We start from the raw sequence: 18,755 nt of genomic DNA on the forward strand, positions 1-18,755 counted from the left end.
GGCTCTTACTTGGGGGAGACCAACGTTGTTTTGCGAAGACGTTTTTTTTTTATTATTTTCATTTCTATTCGCTGTGAATGCTCCTAAACGTTTCCCTTTACCACAAGGTTGGTTAGGCTGATGTCCTGGCCCTAAGTCATCTTCAAAGACGAAATGATAGAGAGCAAAAAAAAAATCAAAGTTAAATAAAGAAAATATTTTCAAATTTGTCTTTGGTGGAAGTTCGCCATTTCCAACGACGAAATAAACTGAAATCAAACAAATTTTCTTGATTGAATTATTAATAAAAGAAAATTGATATTATTTTATAACATCAGCAACAACAGTAAAAAAAAGAAAAGAGAGCCTGCGATACATGCACAGATAATGTCAAAATGAAGTATGATATTTAAAATTTACAAAGGTTGTGGGAATTTGAAACACAAAATAATGCATGTAATCGAATCCAATTAAGAGAATACAAAATAATGCAGATTATTTAAAAGTAAAACTTGATTAAATTCATTTGGCAGTTCCATAAGCAAAAATTTAATAGAAAAGTTTTTCTTTCAATGTATCGCATCCTGGTGCTTAAACTAGTTTGAGATCCCAACGTGAACAAAAAACAATTTTGGTTATCCCACACATAAAATGAAGATGTCGCCTTACTAAATCTGAAGAGAAGAAGATGTCATCTAGAATCTGACATCACTTATTGGTATGGAACATTACTTACATTACATTACTTATCCCCTTAATGGGATGTGTGATATTCGCAAGAATTATTTTTTCGGATAATTCTGTGACAAAATGGGGGTTACAATATTCTCATCATAACATTGTAAATATTTTTTATTTTTAAAATAATTGAAAAATTTATAACCTATTGATAATAACAGCCGTTATACTTGTATAATTTTCGTCATAGCCATTTCCAATATCAATTTCCTGTTTGCTATAGTAATTATACTAAAATCTAATTAAATTTATATTTTCATTTAACATTTAACTGAACATTTATAAATATGAGGGCAAATGTTTGCGCCTACATTGGCAATTTTTATAATTATAAATTGTAATCACGATTAAAATTGAAATTATCAAATCTTAGGTGTTGGCAAAAATTGTTGCCAAACTAGATGCAAAGATTGATTTAAGGTTTATTGATTAATAAGAAAATGTTATACCCTCCACCATAGGATGGGGGTATACTAATTTCGTCATTCTGTTTGTAGCACCTCGAAATATGCGTCTGAGACCCCATAGACTATATATTCTTGATCGTCATTACATTCTAAGTCGATCTAGCCATGTCCGTCCGTCTGTCTGTCGAAAGCACGCTAACTTTCGAAGGAGTAAAGCTAGGCACTTGAAATTTTGCACAAATATTTTTAATTAGTATAGGTCGATTGGGATTGTAAATGGTCCAAATCGGTCCATGTTTTGATATAGCTGCCGCGAATAAACCGATCTTGGGTCTTGACTTCTTCAGCCTCTAGAGGGCGTAAGTCTCGCCCGATTTGGCTGAAATTTTGCATAAGGTGGTTTGTTATGACTTCCAACAACTGTGCTAAGTATGGCGCAAATCGGTACATAACCTGATATAGCTGCCATATAAACCGATCTGGGACTTTGACTTTTTGAGCCTCTAGAGGTCGCAATTCTCGTCCGATTTGGCAGACATTTTGTACAACGGCTTCTCCCATGAACTTCAACATACTTGTCCAATATGGTCTGAATCGATTTATAGCGTGATACAACTTCCATATAAACCGATCTCCCGATTTTGCTTCTTGAGCCCCAACAAGGCGCAATTGTTACCCGAATGCACTGAAATATTACACAATGACTTCTTCAATGTTCAGCATTAAATTCATTTATGGTCCAATCGTCTCGACGTTCTGAGTCGATCTAGCCATGTTCGTCCATCCGTCCTTCCGCCGGTCAAAATCACGATAGGGGTCGAACGCGTAAAGTCAGCCGCTCGAAATTTTACACAGATACTTAAAATCGATGTAGGTCGTTGGGGATTGCAAATGAGCTATATCGGTTTAGATTTAGATATAGCTCCCATATTAACCGATCTCCCGATTTGACTTTTTGAGCCCCTAAAAAAGCCGCAATTTTTTTCCAATCTGGCTCAAAATTTGCAGATAGTGTTTTGTTTTGACTTCCAACAACTGTGCCCAGTACGGTCCAAATCGATGTTTAACCTGATATAGCTCTCATATAAACCAATCTCCCGATTTGACTTCTTGAGCCCCTGAAGCCGCATTTCCTATTTGGCTAAAATAGCTCCCATATAAACCGATCTTCCGATTTGACTTCTTGAGCCCCTAAAAAGCCGCAATTTTTTTTCCAATCTGGCTCAAAATTTGAATGTAGTGTTCTGTTTTGACTTCCAACAACTGTGCGGTCAATGGTTACACCTAATATTCATTAGGTACACACTGCCCGCCACCATTATCGATGGCATGTTGTGAAGTTCATGGAATATGTGCTGTATGAGTCCATCAGCCAACTGTTTATACTTAATATCACATTAAAATGTAATTCATCAATAAAACAAATAACAATACAATGTAATCAGCAGATTGAGATATGAAATTGAATTAAACGTTATGAGATGATGCTTATCGAATAAACGAGGATGAAGACCAACGTCCCCGCGCAAGCAGCACATGCCACCATTGATATTGATGTGGTGATGTTGACATAAATGTTACACTCTCTTGCAAGCAAACACACACATTGAATGAATGTGTGTGCGTGTGTGTGTTTGGGTGGGTATTAGGGATGTGAGAAAATCCCCCAACACCCGCTGCTGTACATAAAAAAAACTATGCACCTTATGGACAAAGCCAACATTATTGTTGTAGCAGAGTTATTAATAATATAATTGTAGGTGCGTGCCTTCATATTGTAAAATGTAATTAATTACAACTTTATCTGAAATCAAGAGTGACAAAAAAAAAACTAATTTACTCTCTTATGCCAACATTCAATGAAGCAGAAAAAATAATGGGGAAAATTTTTCAAAATACATTTTCAATCACAATTTGTTTACTAAGCACAAATACTACTACGGGTATGTACTCGCACATACTCTGGTCATTGCAACAGAGCTGCTGATGAATTTCTAATATTTTATAGATTTGCCATATACACATTTTTGAAAAAACAATAACTTCATTTTCTGACAAAACCTAATGGAAACATGCACTATAAAAATATTAAACGCAAACATTGTAGCTATGCAAACAAATGAGACAACAATAAAGAGACATCTATCCATTCATTCAGTCATTCATTCATCTCATGACATTTGATTGCACTGGTTTTTTTTTTTTTTTGCTAACATGCTTGCTTGCTCCATGTTGCATCCTGTCGATAAATCCTATTGTTTTGACTTATGGTTTCATGCACTTTGTGCTTTGCCAAGCAGTTGAGTGGTTGGGCTGTCTCTTATTGTCAACACTACTTTGTGTGGTAGCAGTACACTACAGCTGGTTTAGATGTATTTAAGAATTAGTTGTAGTACAGACGGTATGTAAGTAAGTAATGGTAACATTGGCTCTGTTATATACAAATGATGATGGAGAAGCTCAGCTGAGAGCTGCGAATATTGGAATACCCCTTATAAAACCGGTTTATACCGGTTGTTGCAGGCAATCAGCGGTATTGACTGTAGAGTCTCTGTGAGAGGTCGGGTGACTCCTCCGACTCTTGCCTAAAGCCCTGAGTGCCTAATAATCGAGTACTCTATATGACAAGGCGAGTTTTTTGCCCTAATGGCCATAACATTTCAGCGGCGATTAGTTCTAGAAACCGGGCCACCTATGGAGCTTGACAAGAACAAATGAAGAACAGTTGAATTTTCGACTATGACTGACGGTACCACGAACTAACCCATTTCAGTTCAGAGTTTTTTATGTGATGCTAAGTATGCGGTAAGATCCATGCTCTTCCGTATCAAGTATTCATTTTTCTTTCTGTTGCTCTTATCTTGCCCTTTTATTGATCATCAAGATCCTATTATAGTCTTTTTTCTAGAAAGTTAGATCCAAACCAGCATTGCGGTTCCTAATCTAATAAGGCTCCTATATTAACTTCTAAATCTTGATCCAAAATTTCTCTGCTTCTCAGCTTCAGTGTACAGTTATTCTTACATTCACTTTTTTATACTATGACGGACGGTACCACGAATTTACCCATTTCAGCTCAGAGTTTTTTATGTGATGCTAAGTATCCTCAAAGGCGGTAAGATCCATGCTCTTCCGTATCAAGTATCTTTTTTTCTTTCTGTTGCTCTTATCTTGTCCTTTTATTGATCATCAAGATCCTATTACAGTCTTTTTATAGAAAGCTCGATCCAAACCAGTTTTTCGGTTCATAATCTAATAGGGCTCCTATATTAACTCCTAAATCTTGCGCCAAGATTTCTCCGAACAACTGCAGTGCACAGTTATTCTTATATTCACTTTTATTTAGTCAAAGTTCAAAGTTTCAAAGGTGTTTTGTTGAAACTAAAATAGAGTTTACATATATTCGCCCATGCCACTAGTTTGTCCTTTCAATCTTCTCCCATTCTTGTTATTCTTGCTTCTCTTGCACCCACACACATAGGCGACATAAATTGCTGATAGTGCCAATTATTTTGCAATTGATTGCATTGAACCCCCAACCATTATCATTCGACAGCAATAGTGCTGCAGACAGATAACCAAGCATCAAACAACCAACCACACATACATGTACGCACGGCTTGCTCTCATATGCATATCACATACATCAATCACACACACAAAACACTCACCACAACAAAGAAGTCCATCAAGTGCTGCTGAGCCAGAGCATAAATGTCATTCTCGTATATACCACCTGGGTGGGCTGGTGTTGGATGAGAGCACAATCATGTGAACGCAAGCACAAAACGAGGAGTTGGTGACAACCAGTGATATTCGTTCGGCTGTAAATAATGTGAATTAATGGAAAATCGTGTTAATTAAATGATATTTAAAGTGACAACCGCAGCACAAAAACGCATCAGAGCTCTGCTGCTCTTGTTTTTTTTGTTCTGTTTTGCACTCCTGCAATGCAATGAAAATAATTAAAAATTTTTATTGTAGAGCAAAGAGTTTGTTTCATACATACATAAATAGTAATTAATTACAATTACTCTCAGATTGCCATACAAATCCTCTCCCATTTGGCCTCGCTTTTGTGTGATTTACCTGGTTTGTTTTTTTTTTTGTTTTGTTTGATTTTTTATTCTTTTTGAGTTAATCAATTTTCATATTGTTTTCTGCCGCCGCCGACAATCAGCCATCACACATCCGCTATTGACAGTTTTGTAAATACATAATATCGAAAATGGGCGAGATTGATTGTGGGACCTCAGAGTGCGATATAGCTAGCCACTAACAATTGCATGCACACACACACGCAGGACATACACTTTACAACAAATAAATCAGGTGTAAATAAAACTTCATACAATAAAATATATGTAAGAATATACAAGTCCACAGCAAAAAAAAAAAAAAAACACAGTGACAGAAAACACAATTGCAAAAAACTGAAAACAGTCAAGGGGCCTTGTGACGATGTGATAATAGAGATATAGCATTTAAGGTAAAGAAAGGGTTTAGAAGAAAAACAAACGACTTGGACGATTGTCGCACAAAATTTCTGCCCAAACGGGTAAAAATTGTAGTCTTCGGAATCTCAAAATGACAAATAGGAAGATCGGTTTATATGGGAGCTATGTCAGACTATTCCTCGATTTGGAGCATACTTGGGGCGATTGTTGGAAGTCGTTACAGATCTAGGAGCTCAATATATCAAATCGGGATATCGGTTTATATAGGAGCTATAGCAGGTTATAAAACGCGATTGTTGAAAGTCGTTGCGTAACACTATGTGCAAAATTTCAGCCCAATAGGATAACAATTGCATCTTCTAGGGGTTCAATATGTCAAATTGGGAGATTGGTATATATGGGAGATATAACAGGTTAAAAACACGATTATTGGAAGTCATTACGGAACACTATGAGCAAAATGTCAGCCCATTCGAATAAAATTTGCAGCTTCTAGGGGCCCAATATGTTAAAACGGGAGATCGGTTTATATGAGAGATGTACCAGGTTATAGAACACTATGTGCAAAATTTCGGTCCAATAGGATAACAATTGCGTCTTCTAGGGGCTCAAAATGTCAAATCGGGCCATCGGATTATTTGGGGGCTATATCAGGTTATAGGCCAATTGGACTGATTGTTGGAAGATTTAAACCATACTTGTCAAACTTTCAGCCCAATCGCATAATAATTGCAGCTTCTAAGGATTCAAGAAATCAAGTCGAAAATCCACTTTATATGGGAGCTATATCCAAATTGGAACCGGTATGGCTCATTTGCAATCCTCAACGACCAACATCAATAAGAAGTATCTGTGCAAAATTTGTGCATTCGACCGCTATCGCGATTTCCATAGACTAAAGGACATGAGGACGGACGGACATGGCTATATTGACTTAGAATGGCAAGATTTTTTAAGAGCTTTAGGGGAGTTTTTCATAAAAAAACCATAAAATTCAGAAAATTGCATGATATCTTTATTTCCAACAATAGTACGGTCCATATAATTTAATGTTTGAAGTTTATTTCATGCATATGCTGACCGCGACTGCGCCTCAAATGCTTCAATGTTATCTTCCAATGCGTCAATTGAAGCAGCCCCACAAAAAATAGTCTAAAGGCGTTAAATGGCACGATCTAGGCGGTCAGTTGATTAGTCCCGAACGTGAAATGAAATGTTTACTGAGCTCACCTCTCAATAAGTCCATTGTTACGCGTGCTGTGTGGCATGTGGCACCATATTGTTGTAACCACATGTCATGCAAGTCAAGCTTTTGTATTTTGGGCAAAAAAAAGTTGGATATCTTCTCACAATAGCGCTCATCATTCACTTTTAAGAAGTACGGTCCAATGATGCCACCAGCCCATAAACCGCACCAATCTGTGATTTTTTCCAGATGCATTGATAGCTCTTGCAATGCTTTTTGCTGATCTGTTTGCTTATTTATGTACCCATTGAACCAAAACTGAGCGCCCGATGTACTTTCTTAACAGAGCACGCATTTTGATAAATAAATTCAATATTTTGCAAGCGTTGTTTGTTTGTAAGATGATTCATGGATAAATTTTAGACCAAACTGAAGATGTACGATAGTGAAACAAAACACGAAACGTGCGTGAGCTGTTTGCACCAGTGTTGCCAAAAAGATAAGAGCTAAAAAAGCACCCTCTACACACGTCGATTTCTACGGTAACCACATGAGGCGTTGTTGTTGTTGTAGCCAGATTCCCATGTGGAGGTGGCGTTCCTCGTCAAGCTCCTGTATGTGAGCAAGCTCGCTCCGATCCAATGGACCGATAGCAGTGGGATCATGATGACCTTTGGTTACTTAAAGCCGCCAATACCTCGTCTTGTCATATCGAGCATCATAGGCACTCAGTATTTTTTTTCTATCAACACGCAGGGGATGACCCCTTTGGATGCAGTGCATTGCGTTGGCGAAAGGAAATAAGAATTAAAGGTGGGAAAAGGATGTAGTATTTACAAGCGGGTGTGAGTTCCTGGAATGTCTAGTATTCCTGACATACATCCTTACATCAGGAATAAGAAGACGATTATCAGATGAACACACACCATGAAAGTACCGATAGAACAGCGCCAAACAACCCACGTTGCGACGATGATCAAGGGAGGCAATAGAGTTGGATAACCTACGGTACCCAATCAACGCCATCGCTCTCCTCTGTACTCTGTCCAGTAGCTCCAGGAATGATTTTGAAGCTCCAGCCCATACATGTGGAGTTGTACTCCATTTTCGGCCTTATGAAAGTAGTGTAGATGTAAAGAAGATCAGACGAAGTGAAGTAATTCTTACACCGTTTGAGGAAGCCTAAACACTTGAATGCTTCTTTCGACACTTTAAATACATGTCTAGCCCACCGCCATCACTTTGTATTTAAGACAAGACAAGTGTTGATATGCAATCCGGGCCCGGGGATTAATTGGCGTCTAGATTCTCAAGAACCCTTTTAACTCCACGAGTTTGAAAAAATATTTAGGGCATGACGCCAGATACATATTCGATTGAGGGGAGTGGTTGATTGCTATCCGGCAGGGAAGAGTTCCCTGCAAATATATCAGGCAACAGGTTAGCCTTATCAACCGGGTCAGTAAACGTTTGATCAACCTTACCAAGAGCTGGAATAGATGAAGAACTACCCTTTACCCTTTTCACGAACGACCAAACGCTCTTACTTCCTCGGGTCGAAGCAAGAACCTTAGTACGCAGACGGTGTTCGTAAATACATTTTTCGGGCCTTAGCACATTGGCACACGAAGATATTGCCTGATTGTCTGCTTGCGTAGCTGCAAAAGACGCTGTCACCCGGCCTCTCACTGAGACTCTCCGCTCGATGTCGCTGATTGTATGCGACTGCCGTTACAGCTACTCCGTATGGAGCATTCCACTATCCGCAATGGCGCGATACTTCACAAATGTAGTCACCGCTGAACAGGGGATACTTCTCTCATATCAGTGAATACAGTTTAAAGTTTAAGCTCAATGGTAAGGAGACATCACTTGTTCGAGAATTTTTTACCATGGCGGGATACTTCACAAATGTAGCCACTGCTGAAAATTTTTTTTCGATGTTCACGCCAAGATTTGAACCCATCCACGCGCTTGGCGCCATAGGACACGGACATGCTAACCTCTGCGCCACGGTGGCCTCCATTGGAAACCGCAGAATTTTGCTTCAAAGGCCCTTATTTCGTAAAGTACTTTTGTTGTTGTTCATTTTTCAATTATATATGTCTACATATTGATATGTAAAGTGTGGTTTGTGTCTTTTAGGACAGACATGTCCTTTTATTTGTTTTTGGCATGTTAATGTCAATTCAATTTGTTTATTTGGCCATTTGTCACACAGAGATTTTAATCATACATCAAAATGTACATTCAATGCATGAGATTGGGTCATTGGTCGGATGGGTCATTTCAAAGAGTGTGTGTTTCTGTACATGCAGTCGAAAATACATATTCCATATCAAAGGTTCTTTCTCACCACCTCACCTTGGGTCTATGTTGATTAGGGGTGTTAATGTTACATTGAATTTCTTATCCATCCTTTTTGATCATTCAATAAACAAAACTAAGCAAATAATACCATGTTGTGTGTGCTGGGTTGACGAATTGTGTAATAGAAAATAATAATATAATAATGTAGAATGTGGTAAGGTAGGGTTTTTTTTCCAAAAAAAAAGGTTTTCCAAAACAATTTAATAAAAGTCAAATAATGCTTAATTAAGAACACATTTGAAGATTTCAGAAAATGATGGGTTTTTATAAAGAGAATTTCTACAATTATTGCTCTTTTCTTGTGCTCTTTCAAGTAGTCATTTTCATTCACTTCTCTTAAGAGAATACTAAAGTTAGCTTTTAAGAGTCTAATTATCTCGCATCACTCCAAGTGTATGTTAAACCTTTTTAATTGACATTATTAAACATTCGAAAGCGGCTTCATCCTTTTTATCTCAACCATGAAGCCACTTAAGTTCCCAACCATACGCAACAGTTAACTCCTGCTCTGCTTACCAAAAAAAAAGAGTGTCTATTAGCCTATGCAAAAGAAGGCTGGGGAGAAAAACACAAAAGTATCCTCAAAGCCAAAACCATTAAAAATCACCCTCATTTATCTGCTCTTGCTGGTAGTGGTGGTGGTGGTGGTGATGATGATGTTTTTTTCTACGCCGCTTTTAATTTTGATTGAAATCACAGTTTGTGTATTTGGGTTTTTATTAAAATTTTAATGATATTCAAATAAACATTGCCAACGAACGGACTCCTCTGCTATATAGAGACCTATACAACAGTTAAACGAAGAAGAGAATCATCGTTGCTTTTCAGAAAAAGGCGGCAGGCGAATAAAAACTCAAAAAAAAAGAAAAATAAACACAAGTTAAGTGATAATGGTAAGAAATTAAAAATAATGATGAATTACTAATAACCAACCGAGCAGAAGTGGAGCTTGAGTTTTTTTTTTTGTTTTTTGCAAAAGGCACCACCATTGCCAGAGAGAAAGGAGCCGCATTTCAGGGGAAAAAAATAACGCAATTAAGATAAATGCATGAAATAAAATGTAAATACACTTACAAAAAGGTATTTAAATTAGCTTTAAAACACCCATCCCCACGTCCATATTGCGTCCGGCTTTTCTTTTTGACGCACACACGTTAGATTAAGGCAAAAAGAAAGGAGGAGGAGGAGTTTTGGTAAATCAGTCGAAGGAGGTCGGTTGATAAATCAGTCATAAGAGCTCCAAAGTGTCATGGGTCAAATGGGTTTAGCCAACGTAACTTTGTTTGTAACAACTGATCTCTAAAGTAGTGATGAGCCAGCATACGCATCATTGTACACAATTGGGTGTATCATAAACCTGCGTGAATGTGCCACTTACAAATCGATTTAGTACGTACCGGATTGACAACAACAACAACAAATTTCTTCTGCAAGAACTATGTTTGCCGAACTTTTCAATGAAGTTTTGCTTAAATAGTTTTTATAGAAGAAAGTTGTTGTTGAGGTTGTTGTTGTACACCGAGGAGGCAGCCCTTGTCGATTGTCGGTTCAATACGGTACCTACAACCGGCTGCCATGACATTACATGGGACAACAATAGTTTTATAAGCGTAGAGAAGATAGACCGTTGTCCCAGACGCATCGCAGTCATGTGAAGACGGTATGAAAACAGTGTTCCCATTCCTGGCACTACGAGTCTTTGGTTAGATGCCTCCGCAGAACAGTCGCTGGTTAGTAAGGACAACCTGCCACTCGTTTGTCGTTTAATGCAGCCTGGCAAAGCCACTTCGACAGTCGAGGTTTCAGTACAAAACAACAATGGTCTATTGAGCTAATACCGAGATTAAGCTATGCTGATACATTAGAGAACAGACGCAGTGCTGCGAAGTTGAGATGAAATTGGTTTTGTCACCAAGGCCTAAACCACGAGTCTAAGTAAGAAGCCTCTGCAGTCATGCGCTTGTCGGTGGTAGTGCGGCCTGACAGCCATCTATCCGAGGTTACCATAGTAAACAACTATGGTCTTTGGAGTCTAGGTTAGGTTAGGTTTAAGAGGCAGTCTACCATCAGACTTACTTAGACGTTTTCGTCCATTGTGATACCACAGGTACAAAAGAAGGAAGATGTCTTCTAGTTCCTAGCGTTGAACCATTCAGATTAAAAAGCCCAACAACTTGCTAAAGTTTACATCCGCTAAATCAGACAGGTTCTCAAAGAAATGAGAACCTAACGTGGAACTCCTTCTATCTACACACACACAGAAGGTGTTCTATAGTCTCTTCTTCTTCGATGTCCTCACAGCTTCTGCAAAAGTCGTTCATTCCGATTAGACAGTGACCTATCATGAAGGACACAATGAGTGAGACGTCTATTCTAGCCAGTGACAGCAAAGCGGTAGACCTCTTCAAGTCTAGACCACATAGTTATGGAATGTTCACAGCCCCTTCTTTGTGACCATCTATCATTCGTTGTCCTTCTGGCCTGGTCCTGAAAACTAAGCTTATATGTTGCTACTGGCATACCCAGAGATTCCAGTATCCCTGGAATGTGTAGGGTTGTTCCTAGTCTCGCAAGCTCGTCCGGTTTACAATTCCCTGGGATATCTCTGTGGCCCGGCACCCACAACAGGTGAATTTTTGAACTATTCAGCCATCTTGTTAAGAGATCAGCGTCAATTGACGGTGGTTTTAGTGTTCAGAAATACGTTCTCCAGGGATGTGATGGCTGCTGTCTGAGAAGTTATTTATGCAAATCGTTGTTATGATATTATATCTAAGCCATTCCACTGTATGGAGTCCAATCCAAGTCTACTACCGAGATTTAGATTTGCTGATACACTGTAGAATAGCCTTGCCTTGCCATCAAACCATGCATCGCAAGTGTTCTCTTTGTTGATTAGGGCAGCATGGTTGCGGATTGTGGAATGCTCCATACGGAGTAGCTGCAACGGCAGTCGCGGACAATCAGCGGTATCAAGCGGAGATTCGCAGTTAGAGGTCGGGCGGCACTGGCTCTTACACAAATACAAAGTGCCTATGATGCTCAATATGACAAGGCGAGTTTTTGGCGCCTTTAAATAACCAACCCTGTTCCCGCGGCGATAGAGCTTGACGAGGATCGCCAACTCCACATGAAAATGTGGCTACAACAACAACAACAACTACATATGACTACATGTTCCCTCTTCCTTCTTTCCTTATTTTATACTACCATTAAAGATAAAATTCCTAAATTTTAAGTAAAAAATATTTTACCAAAGAAAAATTCTCTTAAAAAATTTTTGAATATATGCCATCTTTAAATATAATTGAATAAATATTTACATTTGAGCAAGCCTCTCCTCTTCATATATCTTCTCCTTAAGAAACGGTCTTCAAATTTAAAATTTTTTCGGCCGCTAGAGGTCGCATTTTTGTTTTGTCAAAAGAGTTGAGAATCTGGCGGAACAGATGTCCGCAAAATGTAGTCGCCCAATGTAGACTTTTGTTGTTAATTTTGTAGTTGTAGCCACATTTCCACGCGAAGGTGGTAATCTTCGTCAAGCTCCTGTCTATAAGGCCGATCGTCGCGGGAACGTGATAGCCAATTGTTATTTAAAGGCGCCAATAACTCTTATTATCATATGGAGCATGATTGGCACTCAGTATTTAAGAAAGAGGCAGTGCCGCACGGCCTGAAGGGTTTCATTGCTCTCCTCTAAATAACGCTGATTGTCCTCGACTGCCATTACTGTTACTCCGATACTCATGGTTATCCCGTGTCGGGATGTATACTTTTAGTGTAAGTTTGCTGATAGCCGCATATTTGTGAATTTTCTAGGCGGTCTCCAAATGCTCGTATATGTCAATTTGTCTGTCTATGGTCTTTAAGACGAAAGATGAGAGACTGATTGGGCTATAGTTCTTGGTCAGATAGTGGCTTGGTACGGGATGAAAGCCACGCATAAAGCAGCCCCTAAAAATCACCCGAAGGAGTCGAGTTTAACGATGCAGGCAGTATGCTATATGATGCCAATGACTTATAGGGTTTAAACGAATTCACCACCCCTATTCGGGGGGAATCCCTGAACCACGGACTAGAGTTGGTAAACTATCGATAATCGCTACATTCGATATTTTCGATAGTTTTAATAATAAATATCGATCGTTAATTTCCCATCACCTATATTTAAAACGAAAATGAGAAGCAAACATCGGGAGATGGATTTATATAGAAGCAATATCAGTGCACTGACCAAATGAAACCAATGTCAATAAAGTCAGTTGGAAGTTTAGGAGAGAAATCATTGTACAAAATGTTAGTCTAATCGGATGGAAATTGCGCCCTCTATAGGCGCAATGTATCTTGAAGGATACATTCAGTGTCGGATTGTTTATTTTTGTTTAGTTTTGCAAAAAAATTTAACTTTTACGATAGTATCCATGGGAAAAATATCAATCGATATTCAGACAACAAATCAAAATATCTATAGTATCGATAGTGCCATCGATGTTTTGCCAGCTCTGTCACGGACAGTGATCGGCACTGTGTTGTATCAGAGAAATGCGTCGCCGCAAGTGGCTCAAGTGTCTCAGACATAGACTCCCTTCAGGTTCCATTGTCTCTCACAATGTTCACGAGGGGTTTCAGATCCTAAGGAAGCACCCTGCAGAATCTGGAGGACTTATCTGCATTTATATTTCTTGAAAGATTCTAAAGAATGTTGTGTCTCTTCCATACGTTTGCTCTTTTTCTTTACCATTCATAACCATAAACTTCCCGAACTAACATCGTACACGTCAAACCATGGATATAAATACACCAGTCCACCGGCTTTTTACACTTTATAAATGTAATTAAAAATCAGAGATGAGATTAAAAACAATTGCATACAAATTGCAAGACAATGATATATGTGTATGTATGTAAACCACCATACCATTGCCAGCGGTAATATGAGAGATGGATATGAATACAGGCAGGCAGGCAGGCAAGCTAGCGTTACCTTTGTTGTTGCCACAGACCACACTACCTACATACAGTGCAATAACTTGTAGCCTTGTAAGGACTTACATTCTCTCTTCTCTTTGTTTTGCCTCTTTTATCATTATTCCATAAATCCTTATTGGATGATGGCTGGTCATTCCAGCTCTTCTTGCCATTTCCTTTGGGTGGCTAGTCAGTCTGTGCTGGCTATCAAACCATATTTTCGTTGGTTGGCCTGGCCGTCTGCTGCAGGGGGGTGCTTTTATAAAAATACATCACCAAAACAAAAAATGAAACACGAAAAATGTAAAATGGTTTAATTTTTAATAAACCACTTACAATTATTTGCAATTTTCATTTTGAATGCTTGCTGGTCATGATGGGGTGTATACCCTACCTACCGCCCGCCACAACTTCATATCTTCTTGGTAAGTTAAAAATTCAGAAAAATAACAAAAGAAGAGCCGAAGAGCCGAAGGAAACTTGGGGTGGTGGGCGAAGACCGAGCGACCAGTGTAGTTCAATGAATGAAACAAAATCATGGTACATATCTAGTTGGCAGTTATTAGGGAACCAACCACAAGACAAACATATTTAAAAATGTATTTGATCCAATTGTTATGTTACATTTTAATTAATTTAATTTTATTCACTCGCACCCGCACATTTCATGCTATCCCCATTCCCATTCCCATCCCCATGCCCATCTTCATCCCCAATGATTTGAAATATATTTTGAAGAAATCATTAGTGTGGTTTTCCTTTGTGAGAACAATTTTCTGTCGAAAAGATCAAAGTCAAACAAGACGATTGATTCTCAGAGGACCATTTTTTATTACCCACAGAATATTGGTTGAGCATTTGCGGCATTAGCTGTGTGTGTGTGTGCGTGTGTGTGTGTGTTTTGATAACGAAAAACCTGAAAAATTAACTGCAGCTTAGATGGATAACAAAATTGTAATCGATGGAAGAAAATGTTGTTTGAAAGGCTTTACTAACGAAAAATTGACAACCCTCGCTGACCCTCTAACTTCTTAAACCTTAAACATTGAAATAAATATCCAAATAATAAGTTCGGATTTTTTAAAAGAAAGTAAATGCATTTTTAATAAAACTTAGAATGAACTTTAATCAAAAATACTTTTTTTTACACTTTTTTTCTAAAGCAAGCTAAAAGTAACAGCTGATAACTGACAGAAGAAAGAATGCAATTACAGAGTCACAAGCTGTGAAAAAATTTGTCAACGCCGACTATATGAAAAATCCGCAATTACTTTTTGAGCAACCCAATATAAGGGGAATATCTATGCTTCTGTTTGTTGCATGTGCGCCTAAGAGGCTGTACCGCCGGGTTTGAACTCAGAACAATATAAATATGGCGACACACAGTGGGAGTGGTGGTTAGAAGCAGCCTTGTCAATTTTTCGTCAATAATGCCTTATAAATAAACCCCTCAGCTGTATCCATTTCAAAATTCACACTGCATATTTTTTACTAGTTTCCTTTCGATTTTCTCCCACTGTGCGGCATAAGGCGTCGTCTTGGGTGGTGTAAAACTTCTCTACCGGGAAGTGTAAATTTTCCCCCAAACTTTTAAGATTTCAACAAGAAATTTTTTCATTGTCGCCTTTATAAGGAAAAACCTAACCTTAATTTTTTTTTTGTCATTTCAGATAAACTTGCAACATGTTTCGTTTGTAAAGCCGAAAACTGCCCACGCACCCGCCCACTCAAAAAGGGCCGTGGCCAACAGTATGGCATTGCCGATGACACCATACCTGTGGGAGCACGAGTCTGTAATACATGCCAATGCAAATCGGTACGCACTCGTTATCCAAATTGTCCTCTGCCAACATGTCCCAATCCCAAAGATCGTGCCAAACGTTTGCATAACATACCAGCCCGGCTCTATGAACTGGCACCCGATGTACGCGATCCCATCGTGCAAGAGTTTCAAATACCTGCCCAAGCAACGCGTTGCTGTTCGGCTTGCCTCATGCGCATACGGCGTAAATTGGATCCGCATATTAATTTGACAGACGAAGAGCGTCGCACGGATGGCGATGAATCCGATGTTAGCACCTCGTCATGTGATGAGCGTGAACCGGGTGGTAGCGATACCGCATCGGTGGAGAGTCCCGAAAATCCACAGCGTCATAATTCTCTCACCAAGGATCTCGCTGCGCAAAAATCTTCCGCGCAAATGATGGGCATCATGCAGCCGGTGGTGAGTGGTGGCATGACGATTGTTGGTAGTCGTACAAATAGTGCCAATGCTCCGGACACTACATCATCATCTGTGGTTGGTGCTGCCGCTGCCAGTGGTGTCAACGTCGGAGTCGGTGTTAGTGGCGTTCAACAGTCTGCGCCAATTATCAAAGCCGACGAACGTTTGTTGCCTCCATTGGGCCATGCACCCAAGAAACAAAAGACTTCCGAGGAATATGACTCCTCGGCCACAGAAACCGCCGATGAAGAGAATGAAAATTCTCCAGCCAATCGTCAAAGTCCAAAAGTGATATTGAATAGTACGAATAGTAGTAACAGCAGTTCAGTAGTTGTGTCAACAGCGGCAACCGGTCTAGCACCGCCAACAAATGCAGCAGTAAACGGCCCCATGCCACAATCAACGGCTTCCGATTTACAATCCTTTTTAGACACCGTCATTGAGCGTTCTCTTAAGCAGACTAAACCGCCTCCAACTAAACCAACTAACCAAAATCAATCTAACCAGCAGCATAATGCTACCATGTCTAAGCAACAGCAACAGCAGCAACAGCAGCAGCAGCAGCAGCAGCAGCAACAACAACAACAACAGCAGCAACAACAGCCTCCCATGAGGTTGTCTGTTGATTCTTCTCCCAACAACAATACTAATAACAATAACAACAACAATAGGCGCAATGATATCATAAGTAGTAGTAGTAGTAGTAGTACCATCAACAATAGCAGTAGCAGTAGCAACAACAGTAGCTCCAACAATAACAATTCCAACAATGATGTAATGCTAGTTAGGGAATATCGCAATGATGGGTCCATCAAACATCAACCTCAGGCTCATGGACAACCCATTGGATTGGGCGGAGGTAGTGGTGTTTCTGGCGGCGTGTCATCGGTGAATTCTGTGCAAAATCTTAATGTACGACAATCTCAGGCACAGCAGCAGCAGCAGCAGCAGCAGCAACAGCAGCAAGTAAGTTCGAATGCCTCAGTAGGGCCACCACTACATCCAGAGAATTTGGCTACGTTGTCGGTGGTGAACTCTTATATACCGGGGCAGCATTTAATGCCTGGAGCCGCCAGCATATTGCATCATCAGCAGCAACATGAAATCAAGGCTACCATTACACCAGTACTAAAGTCTGGAAAAACATCGACACCACCACATGTGGTGGGCCCTCCTCCGCCAGACACAATTATTTATCCCTCTCGCAACAACGAACCGGAGCCACAGACTTTGGATTTGTCCATTAAGAAGCCCTCCCGGGATGGTCCTTCTCCTCACAACTCCTCTTCGCTGAACACATCGTCATCTTCGTCTTCTGTGAGTGACAGTGGCGGTGTGTCTCGCCATCAGCAGCCACCTCCAAGTTCGTCGGTCAAGCATGTGGGCAATGCTGCTAGTATGTATCGTGGCTCAGAACCCACTTCGCTCATCGGAGTTCCGCCCAATCACACGTACCTTTATCATCCCCATTCAGCAAATGTGGGAGTGGGCAAAGTGCCACCACCAGGATCTCTTTATGTGTCACAAGTACCTGTCCCTATGTCCATAACACAACCGCCACCTGGTGTGTCAGTTAGTGGCGGTTCGGGACGAGGTGGTCCGCAATCTCAAGCACCTTCTTCGCAGCCACCTCCGTCGCATATGCAAATGTCGGGCCAACATAATAAAGGCATGAGTGGTGTAAACAAGATGCCACCCAAGCTAAGTCCACAGCTAATACCACCCAGTTCGCATGGGCAGGCACCGTCGCCGTCGCAGCAGCAACTATTGGTTGGACCAAAGGGATCAATTACGCACGGTACTCCTGTCAATAATGCCGCTCAACAAATCATAGTGCATTCGGCTACAGCTGGAGCCACGCTGAGTCCTAAATTTGATAATTTACTGCGACAAACCCCTCCATCTGGTGCTGGTCCTACGGAAAGCAATAAATTGGGCTCCATAACCCAAGGAACTCCAATACATCTGCCAGCTCATCTAGACAACAAAAGGCCATATGAATATGCCTACAAGTCAACGCAGCGCCAAAGTCCAGCCCAACAGCACCATCCTCCACCGTCGCAGCAGCAGTCATCGCCACAGGCGCCCCCACAAAATGCCTACGGTGTTGGAAATTACTCGAGAACTCCCTACACCGTGGAAACACCTCCTGTGTTGAGTACACGGCAGATTGTCTTGCATGACTACATTACTTCGCAACAGATGCAGGGACAGCAGCAACGTAATGTGCCTCGAAGTGGAAGTGCAAATTCTGGCGGGGCACCAGGATCGGGTAAGGAATCGCCATCTCCGCGCAATAGTACCACTGGAATGGTTTACTACGAGAAGGATAGGGGTCGGCCCGAGTATACTAGCCGAGCTTCTCCTGCAGAACACAGCAACAGGTAAGTGAAGAGACTTTGCTCAGAAATTTTCCAAAGTTAAGA

General features: G+C 40.2%; 1 protein-coding gene across 2 annotated transcripts in view; it reads left to right on the forward strand.

Moving 5' to 3' along the window:
* Window positions 1–18,755, forward strand: part of LOC106091683 (uncharacterized) — a 194,145-nt gene that overhangs the window by 172,656 nt on the left and 2,734 nt on the right. For both annotated transcript variants that reach the window (XM_059366979.1, XM_059366980.1), the window contains exon 5: window positions 15,776–18,713. In XM_059366979.1, the coding sequence (XP_059222962.1) occupies window positions 15,776–18,713 (2,938 nt within the window). The remainder of the gene's footprint in view (window positions 1–15,775; window positions 18,714–18,755) is intronic.

This window comes from Stomoxys calcitrans, chromosome 4 (assembly GCF_963082655.1).
Source record: "Stomoxys calcitrans chromosome 4, idStoCalc2.1, whole genome shotgun sequence".
In the NCBI taxonomy this organism is placed as follows: Eukaryota; Metazoa; Arthropoda; class Insecta; order Diptera; family Muscidae; genus Stomoxys; species Stomoxys calcitrans.